At 37.9% G+C, this 10,741-nt stretch overlaps 1 protein-coding gene across 1 annotated transcript; it reads left to right on the top strand.

The window, feature by feature from the left end:
* Window positions 1-1,114: 1,114 nt before the first annotated feature.
* LOC104624936 (rap guanine nucleotide exchange factor 4-like) lies at window positions 1,115-9,889 on the top strand (the record flags this gene model as incomplete). The annotated part of the gene is made up of 3 exons (XM_010292428.1): window positions 1,115-1,257; window positions 2,362-2,450; window positions 9,743-9,889. Coding segments are annotated over 3 exons (379 nt in total), but the record flags the coding sequence as incomplete, so codon positions are not given.
* Window positions 9,890-10,741: the final 852 nt, after the last annotated feature.

The raw sequence follows: 10,741 nt of genomic DNA, 5'->3' as shown, positions 1-10,741 counted from the left end.
AAAAACATCCTGTTGGAAGGAGTGCTTACACTGTGGGTGTAACAATCAAATGATAGAGATATGTATTTGTGAACTTAGTCTTGGTTCATTCTAAGCTACCTGACTTCTGTTCATTTAGAAGCTCATCCACTAGCCAAAAAACCTTTTTGTCAGTAAAAATAACTAGCAGCATATGAGTGAGTGATAGGTCTAATGATCACAGACAGTTGTCTTTCTGGTACCCCTTTATACATAAATGATTTCTGAATCTGATCCAGCATGATCTCTTAGGAACGTTCTGTTTCTTTCTGTGTGTAGTGGTAGGCATTTAGTCTGTTACGGAAGATTCTTCCTAATGCTGTCAGTTAGTAGTTGGCTTACCTGCTGATTGATAATGTTTGATAATCACATTTAAAATTTATGTTATGGAGCTAATTCACTTTAGTTTCATAAATATGTAGCAGTTTTCTGAACCTGTTGAACTGCTGGTCCACATACTGCTTTGTTGGAGGGAGTTCTACAGTTTTATTTTGCTTGAAATAGGTTTTTTTTAAAGGTGTTACTGTAAAAGATTTTAGATATTTTAAATATTTGGATTAAAACTCTTTACCATTACCAGTGAAGTGTTAAGATTCTTGCTTGCAAATATAATTTGTGCAACATTAAGAGACAGGAACTGCGTGAAAGAGAATGTACGTATTAAAGTTGTCTTTCTTGCTTGCAAGTGAGAAGAGAAAACAGAACATTCAACTTAGTTTGTATCCAGTAAAATGCGAGAGATGTGGATATAGGAGTTACTGCTGATAAAAACTTAAAACTATATATCATTCTAAGGACTTCTAGGATAAGGATTATATCATCATACATACTTTTACAGTAATTGCTACAGCAGGACTTTGGTGTTAAATGGGGTTTCTGGACACTATCTGTGTTGAAATAATAATCATGCTTAAGTTGATAATGAACAGTTGTTAGGATGTTTTGGAAGGGTTGCATTATGTACTTGTGAAATGCATTATAATTGTTTTATATTATGTTGTGACGTTTAATGCAAACATTTGTAAGTTTGGTGCATGCAGGTGGGGATGTTTCTTTGATAAAGCCCTTGAAAATTTTATCCTTTGTTTTCTTGCAGACCTTTGGAACGTTCTAGTGAAGATGTAGATATAATATTCACACGACTGAAAGAAGTGAAAGCTTTTGAGAAATTTCATCCAAACCTCCTCCAGCAGATATGTCTCTGTGGATATTATGAAAATCTGGAGAAAGGCATCACATGTAAGAGAGCTTCATATGATGATCTATTTGATGTAGATAAAATTGGGGGTTAGGCTGGGATTGTCTCTAGGAAATCAATGAGAGAGCACGATCAGTGGAATGGCCATAAAAATATTGACAGTCATAGTCATGAGGGAAAGCAGGACTAAAGCGCTGTTTGCTCTACAAATACAGTGTGTAGTGAATCTATGGTAACAAGGTACACATTGGATTTAGGACTCTGCCACTGTTTTGTTGACAGATTAGAAGCAAGTCATTGCACTTAAGCCTCATTCTTCCCCTGAAAATGTATGAGTGATCTCTTTTGTAGGTGCTTTGTGATGTTAGGGGCAAAAGTGTATCACCTAGGCATATCACCAACAGTGTGTGGTTTGCAGTCACTCTGCATAACACAGGACAGATTTGCAGAGCTGCATACTGCTGTGGGGTGCAATAGTCCTGTGCCTGCTCTGGCAGCCCTTGCGCCAGGTGAAGGTGGACAGCTGTGCGTGGTTTGTGAAGCTGAGGTGGAAATAACTGGTGGTCCTTTGATGGGAATGTGTAAGTTCCCAGAGCTGTACAGGGGAATAGCTGATGGAAACCTGTAGTGTTTGCTAGAGTCTCGGGTACACCTCAGGTAAATCTGGCACACAGCACTGGGATTTGCTTAGAGTAATAGGAATTCTGATGCTCTGTAATCACGCAGTTGGAATGCCTGAACATCGAAGTTCTGCAGTTGCTTCTCAGCCAGAACTCTTATTGAACTCAGTGAGAGCTGTATCTGCATTGGAAGATTCTGAATTTCAAAGGGACATTATTCAGAAAGTCTTTTTTTTTTGTTTGTTTGTTTTGTTTCTTAACTAAGGTAGCGGTAAAAGCAAACTGAGGAGAAGAGTGAAGCAATTCTATGTGTTTTCATTGTTTCTGTAGTGTATTCGGTTTACTAAAATATGTGCTTTCCAGTGTCATTGGAAATATTATTGTAATAGTAAGTAAGTAGTCCGATATGGCAAATTCTATAGTGCTAGCAGTTACTACAATAGTACAGTAATATGAGGGAAAATGTTTGTTAATGTTGCTAAGCTTAGAGAAATAGCTCTTATTTACAAGATTTCATCTTTCCAGTGTTCCGTCAGGGTGATATTGGAACGAACTGGTATGCGGTTCTGACAGGATCGCTGGATGTGAAGGTTTCTGATACAAGCAACCACCAGGTAAAATAGATTTTTCTTTGAAACTATCCAGTCAGTACTACAAAGAAAGGGTATGACTTAAGCTGAGGTAGATAACAACAACGTATATTGTACAGATATTTTGTCTTATCACAAGCACATTTCTCTGACTCTCCCTTAGTCTCAGTTGTCCTTTGTCTATGGAGGCAAATCATCCCATTGATTTCAAGAAAACTGAAATGTAATTCTCTGAAAAGGAGTCTACATTTTAATATGAAACAAGACTCCTCTGTATTTTCTAATAGTACCATATGAAGTTAAACTAAAGATGTAAGAGTTTTTAATTCATTCCCCAGAAATATTTGAATTCAGTCCTTGTTCAGAAAGTTCAAACCAAACCCACCAACAGTGCAGCCTGGTAACAGTATACTGCAGTCTCCACTGCAAGAATGGGTAACTATTATAGTAATAGCAGCGTATTGAAACTGCTGCCCTGTTAGACCAAAAGCCTGGAGGTAATGCCTATTCAGTGTTACGAAATAGAAGAACAGGTAAAATTCCCCCCAAATTTCAAGCAATTTCTCAGTATCTTGGCACTCCTGGATTTAAAAAATTGGGAATTTAGAGTAAATACCAAAAAAAAAGGGTGAGAGACTTCTCCTGGAGAGAGTCGTTCACCAATGTTGTCTACTGTCATGGTGACAAGTCATGCACTTCCTGCTGTGAGCTGAGTCTTCTGGCAAGACATCATGTCCCATTCATGCTCCCATGCTTGAGATCTGGGACTGACAATTCCATCATGTCACTCAGCATGGGATTGTACCTCTGACACGTGACTCATTGTGCCTTCATGTGCATGCTATAGCTACCCAGGACCTGAAGTATAACACTACCCCTTTTTCCCACCTTGATTGAATATAGCATGAGTGTGGAGGGGGGAGTGGTGGTGTATTCTATGCCCAAATTTTGGCTGCTTGGGGAAGGTTTTTTGCTCATAGAAGATTGGTGGAAATTGGATTTTTCACTTTGTTGAGTGCTGCATCACCAGTGAAACTGGGTCAGAATGCAAGTCAGGGCAGTGTGTGAACACTGGGTCTTTCTACTTCTTACAGTAAAGTGATAGATACAAACGAAACTCCTTTCATACCATTATTTTTAGCAACCTCTTCACTATACTAAGTAGAGACTGATTGAGAGCATAATTAGCCTAATTTGAGCCATTCTTAGCATGGCCTGGCTATCATTGGTATTGTCACAATTTGGAAAAGTACTGGGATCTTATGAGACCCTTTTCTGTGTGGATCTAAAGCAATCAGGAATGTTTTCCAGAGTTTGCCGAAAGATGGCACTACACTGTTGTTAAGGACCAATGCGCTTTACTGAATCAGAAAGAAGTGTATCCACAAAAGTGTTCTGGATGTGGAAGTTAAATTTTGAGTCTGTTTGAAATGTTGATTTGTTCCATTAGATGGAGGATGGAACACTTCTGCCTTTTAAGAAATCTAATGTAAATATTTTTTCCTGCTTATTCAGGTTCACTGCATTTTCCTGCCAATAGGAAACCGCAGAACTACAATTCCTCTGATTCTTGTTCTAGAAATTATATTCTCCAGTAATTTCTTAATCTCATGTTTCCTTCTCATGGGAACAACGAACTGAATTTTTACTGTTGCCTAGTTGCCATAGGATACAGCCTCACTGCCAAAAGGACAGCAGCTCATGCATTTACTATTCCAGTGCTGGATGTTTGGTGGTCGGGGACTTCTAAATAATATTTAAGTCCAATATCTTCTCTGGTTTTGCTCCATCTTGGTGTTTATACCATGTCCCTCCTTCTCCATGCTTGGCTCCTGCTCCTTATCCTGCCTTTAGCTCCTGGGTGCCCTGTTCCAGTCTTGACTGTACTTCTTTGTTGGTATGGTGCTAGACGTTCTTGAGCTTGAAGTACTTGCTAGCACTCCCTGCCTACTGTGTTCACTACAAACCCAGATGATGGAGGAAGTACAGTGCAGCTCCATAGGCGGGCAACCCTGACAGACTCAGTTGCCAGCATTGTGGTCCCAGCTAGGAATGGATGGCCAGTGCTTAAAATGTAGGGATGCTTGTAACCTACCCTCGAGCACATTTTCCAATAATAGCACCTAGGAGCCAAAGGTTCCTTTGAAAAGTCATAGTAATGATTCACTGCTCTGCTGTTACTATTATACCATAAATGGCACTACTGTTAATGAAAAACTTCTAGCAGAGCAGAAGAGATACAGAAGTTTACCTGAGTTTTACAAGTTTAGAAGTTTGGAGTCTCATGTGAAAGTCCAGGAGGACTATGCCATCTTGTCGAGGAAGGGAGAAGCTAACTTTGTATTTAGGTTCCTGTTGGTTAAAAAGTCTTTAGACACTACTAGTAATCTTTTAATACTTAAGATGAGCAGGAAGTTGTACTAGATGACCTTAGTTTTACTGCAGCTTGAATAATCCTATGATTATATGATGATACCTACAGTGTTAATGTACATATGGAAAATCAACTCTCTCTATTAAAGATATTAGTCACATTTTTCCTAGGTATTTATCTGTCTACCTGGGGAACTTAAATTTCAGCAAGCCTGAGAATAAATGTGTTGTGTTGCAGCTACCATGCACTAACTCTTTATGCAGCCACCTTTGGTGTTTGGTAGCTTTTTTCCATTTAAAGTGCAGTAAGTTGTTGTGCACTTGATGCTTACTAAGAATGTCTTAATAGCCTTTGCTCCTGCAGAGTCATGGAGTTACATGTCTTGCGCTAGAAATTACATTTAAATGCACTAATGGATCAAGACTTCGGTGTAGCTAGTGAAGAATTAATTCATACACATTCTTGCTGCACATTAGCTTACTCATGCAGACACCTGTGATTTCTCACAGAAAATGTTAGTAATAATGATGAGGACCAAGTTGAGAATTCATATAAACAGAAATATTAATATTGCGTGTTATTTGCTAATATGATAAGAGGAAGCATTCCATGTACCAATTTAAATGTTTTAATAAAGATAAACACACGTATTTAGGATCTTGTAGATAAAGCCTTGCTTTCATCTTTGTTTGGAAAAATCCTTTCTGACTGCTTGCAAAACTGTATTATGTCACAAGAGGGCAGTGTTAGAATACAGAACAAACTGAGTACAGGCAATATTTAATCCTAAAATGGCTAGTTTGAAAATCATATTCAAGTGTTTATAATATACCTGTTTTAAAGAGTTTGACCAGAGCAGATTTCTTTGTTACCGTTAGTTCTGTTCCACTGAGGTGGTAAAATATGCTGGCTGCTGCTGATCATAGTGGTAATTTCATTTGCTATTGAAACGGGACAATACGATTTACCATACAGAATTCTGACAGGATTACCCATCCAGTACATCCTGAGTGGTGGCTGGTCTGCTTCCTATACTAATTATTTATGAATTTTCTGGCTGTTCAACAATCAAGAACAGACTGAGGAGGACATTTGTTTTTTTAAGATAAAAATGTCACACTATGAATTGCAAAGGTAAGTGTAATGAACTGCTTTGGTCTTGCCTCAACTTGTTTGTAACAAATACCCTGATAAATATTGTACTTAAAAGTCACCCAAAGACTTCGTAAGACCCCTTCAAAAGAAACAGAAAATGCAGCCAGTTTAGAATCTATCAGAAATAGGTCTTTACCCTGTTATGAACAGATTATGATTTTAGTTTTTATTTGGCACTGTTACCTACCCAATGTTACAACTGAGGCATACGGTAATCAAAGTTCCTCTTAGAGATATTCCTAGTTTGGTGTTTTCTTAAAAGTACTGCTGACTGCCTTGTGTATGTTTAATTTTTGAACTCTATTTTGAAAATGAACAGGCTCTGAAGTATGACTGTTGGTAACGTCTCAGAATAAAGCTGGGAATAAACACATTGTGACAAAAGCATCACTGTGACACCTTTGCCAGATTCTTGCAGCATTGTGTTTTACTGAATTAGATTCATAGCCTTTTACCCCAAATGATTAAGATTTATATTCCTATCTGATACAACAGGAAGAAATGAAGAGAAGACAGACAAATACCAAATAGCAATTTGATCTGCAGTTTTGCCGTAGTCTGCCTGCTGAATCATAGTGTGCACTGGGGGCTATTGCTAGTTTATCTTGCCTGTGTTTTGGTGGATTTTTTTAAAGATGATCAGATTTTAAAAACAGACCAAACATGGCATTGACTTTACAAACAATTAGCCTTTTTAAGAAGAACTTTAAAGGAGAAGCTGTGGGTGCTTGGATGGTATAGCAGTGTCAGTTGTAGGAAGATGCAGAGGGCTGGGGATTAAAAGCCAAATAAGTTAGTGGGGTTGCTGAGGAGAACGACTGTGAAGAAAGAGGTTCAGATGTCCATGTAAGAAAGGGAAGAATTTCCTGGCTGTTTGAAACTGAGAACAAAAGAAGTATGGGATAAGATGAAGTGGAAATAATAAAAGGGATTTAAACAGACAGTCCTTGCAGTACTGCTTTTTGAATGTAAATGCCATTATGTATGCATGTAAATAGCTGTTATGTGTTTTGGAGATAACCTATGTAAAGTCACCAAATAGGTTTGTATTGTAGTCTGTAGTGTAGTGTAAATATGCCCAAGCTAGCTTTAAATTAGTTTGAGCATGAGAACTACCCATTGTAACACAGAGATTGGCTGGACTAATGTACTCAGCTGAGAAGCAGGGTGTGTGGGCCCATGCTGAGCTCCAGTCCCTTTCAACCTAGCACTTGTGAATTTTTTTTTCCTATTTTCTTAATTTCTCTTTCAGACACCATGATTTCGTTTACTCACAGTTCAAAAATGCTGTTTGCCAGGTTGGAAAAGAGGAAGTGTCACAAGTCAAGGAGGAGCATGGAGGGATGTGCCTTGTGATGGTGGGGGAGGGAATAAGGCAGGGCCTTATTTCTGATTCTTATCCATTCCATAGAACGGTCTTACAAATTCAATAATGTTTTAGATTGATGGATGGGGTGCAGGTTTAACAACTTTTTCACTGCATGTGTCTCACCTGCCAGTGAGAGTCGGGGAATACACAAACAGCCTCTGACTTGAACACTACCATTTTATAGTGTGTTCAGAGGACAGATAGCAATGGAAACAATGCCATCTTTTTAAGTCTTTAATACTGCCTTTTAAATAGCTGTGTGAATTTTAGCTGGTTACCAGCAGCTAGAACCCCCTGCTGCTTATGGTATTGCAGAGGGGAACAGCAAACTGAGTTTTGAGCTGCTAGCACTCCTCCTGAAGTCTGCACAGGACAGCAGGAGATTCTTGAGTGTAAGGTTAACAGGTGTAATAGGAAACCCACACCTCATTCCCTAGGAGGCTGGAGATATATTAACAAGGGGCAGAGAGAAAATGGGCCTCTGAAGTCTTGAAGAAGACAGATGGGCTTGCTCCCTAGTTGCCTGTGAAACTGCCTATCTGTGGAGAGCAATGATGGCTGGGGAAAAAAACAGGAAGAACTTTCACTTGATAGAAGCCTGGACTTTTCTTTAATGAACATAGGTAGGACCATTCCAGGTCCTTGACTTAACACTCCACAATGTTAATTTATTTCTGAGGCTGAACAGCTGCTTCATCAGAAGTTATCTTAGAAGTGGTTCCTTAACCAACACCTTTCCTGTTTTCTTCTTCTCTGTTTTTAAAGATATATTCTTTAGGCTTGTCAAGAATCAAAAAAGATGAAGCATTTCAAAGGAGTTTATTTTTCTGGAAGGGAGTGAGAAAGAAGTTGGAAGATGTAAATATTGCTTATGATCCACCTAATGGAAAAGTTTCTTTTTCTGCCAGGCTATTTGGTTATTCTGCCCTAAACAGAGATCTTTTATCTGAAGTTTCTAAATAAAGTTGAGAATAATGTATTGGAGACCTGGAGATCAAATTTTGTGTGAGCAGTAGGCACATTTTCTTTGTAGCTCTTTTGAGTGCGATTGTGAGTATGGTGGCATGCATATAGTGTTTCAGCTCTGAAAGCCAAGTGTGTTAAGGCAGAACTTTAGTGTATAGCCTGTATCATAGGCTGTTTGTAGAGATTTCTATTTAGGTACCTAGGTGCTCATTCCCAAATATTCTTTCTTTTAAACAGTGCCTGTTCATATTTGCCTTACTCGAAAATTTATTTCTGACAGTTGGTAAATTCTTCCTAGATTTTTTCTAAGACATAATTGATTTTGTTTTCCTGAACACATAATTTTATATGGTAATATCTGTGCAAAAGCAATTTGCTATGGTTCAGGGAGCTGAACTATTATGGGCATTTGTCTTTGTAATGCAATTATAAAGCTACTAACTTGATCTTAATAACATTTGCCTATTACCACTTATTAGATGCATGAAAGGAAAACAATGCCATTTTAAATACAGAAAATTATTCTGAAATATGCTCATGCATCTCTCCTGGATTATCAGCCACAAGGATGTAGTGGATGGGATGACAATATTTTCTGCTTTTATTTTTGTAGACATTTCAGGAGTCCTACATTGTAGAATTAAACTATATTTCTAATAATGTTGTATCAAGTAATATTAGCATGTGCTTGTATATGTTTATGTGTATTTGTTTGTGTGCATGTATGATTTCCTTAGTAAAGTGCAGTTTATATCAGTTTAGATTTTTAATGTCGTTAAAAGACAGTCCATTAAGGCCCAACTTATAAAGAGACATATATAAGTGTTCAGTTTCAAGCCTGTGCTTAGGAACATAGCAACTTGTAAGCCTAAAATAGAACATGTAGCTAAAGATCTTGATTCAGCAAGTTATTTAATTTTGAGTACTCTTTTTTGTCTGCAATAGCTCATAATTTATATTGGAACTATCACAGAGGAGTTCCTGGCCGAGGGAGATTCATTGAGACATCTTTCCATCACATGACTGGCATGTGCTCACATAGACTCCTTTGAAGTGGACTTTACTGCATGTTTGGGACCATCCTGAATACTCTATTGCAGAGTGGTTTGAACTTTTAATAGTGATCTCATCACCACAGCAGTCTTCAGAGGTAGATGAACAGAGGTCATAACACTTCCAAAGGTGAAGGTGACTCTTGTGTTCTCTGCTTTGCAGACAGAAATGCCTAATTCAACTGATGGTCATAGAAAACAGAAGTCCTACTTGCTTCCATGTTCAAGCTTCCTGTGGTGTTGATCAGCATATTGATTTTTTTGTTGTCGCTTTTAATGAATTTTCTTTTAAAGCAAATTGCTGAAGAATCTTAAGGCAGTGCTATTAGCAAACATGACATAAAGACTCTTAAAACATCCTGGAATATTTAATACATGTCCTTTTATTTTTAATTCAAAGGATGCTGTGACAATATGCACTCTGGGAATAGGAACTGCTTTTGGAGAGTCCATTCTGGATAACACTCCTCGCCATGCTACCATCGTTACCAGAGAACATAGCGAGCTGCTTCGAATTGAGCAGAAGGACTTTAAAGCACTTTGGGAGGTAAATTCAGATTTATTTGCAGTTTATGCAGAAAAAAGTGATCTAACCTTTTAAGTGTTTGTAATAAAATATAAACACATTTATACTGTAAGCAAAGTAATAATTCTTTTAAATTAGTTTGGACAAAAAGAGAAGTTTTTAACTTGTTTTAGTGCTTCATATTCTGTATGATTACATACTCCTGTATTTCTTCCTCGCTGGCTTCTTCTAATGAAATAACTTAAGTGAAATTTCTGGCGGAATTTATTTGTATACTGCAGGTGTTGCTTTCTTAGCTTTAAACTTGCTTTTATTGCCAACATTTATGAGGAGAGTCTATCCTTACTGTACTCTGATATTTTAGATTATTCTCCTTTACTCCTGTCTCATCACCAGCTGTAAGGGGTTTAGAATTTGCAGATGGATCAAGATCACTTAAAAATTAAGTTACTGGTTACATGTGAATTCCCTTAAAACTTTCCTTTGTGGAGAACGTACTGCTGAGGTTCTTCATTCTGTAATCTGTGTGTACTTTGGTATCCATGCTGAGAACACTTCGTTAACGTGTTACTGTGCTAAGTTACTAAACTTCAATCAGTTTGCATTTTTGTAAGCATTACACTTGATTTGAAAAGTGTTCTGGGAATTGGAAGGCATCCTGTTGTCCTGGCTTACACTATTGCCAGTTTGTGCTGCCATCTTGTTTTAAATGGTGACTGTACAAATTTAGGTGTTTGTAGATCTGTCAGATGGTGTGACAGTGTCCCAAAGTTGGAGATCTAGGGACACTAACTAGATTTAAGAAATACATGCTGGTGTAGTATTTTAGTTCAGCTTCTTTCCTAAGTGCAGACAGATGGGGGTTTTTTGGCT

This window comes from Phaethon lepturus, unplaced genomic scaffold (genome assembly GCF_000687285.1).
Source record: "Phaethon lepturus isolate BGI_N335 unplaced genomic scaffold, ASM68728v1 scaffold18610, whole genome shotgun sequence".
Lineage (NCBI taxonomy): Eukaryota > Metazoa > Chordata > Aves > Phaethontiformes > Phaethontidae > Phaethon > Phaethon lepturus.
This window is presented reverse-complemented; position numbering and strand designations above follow the sequence as displayed.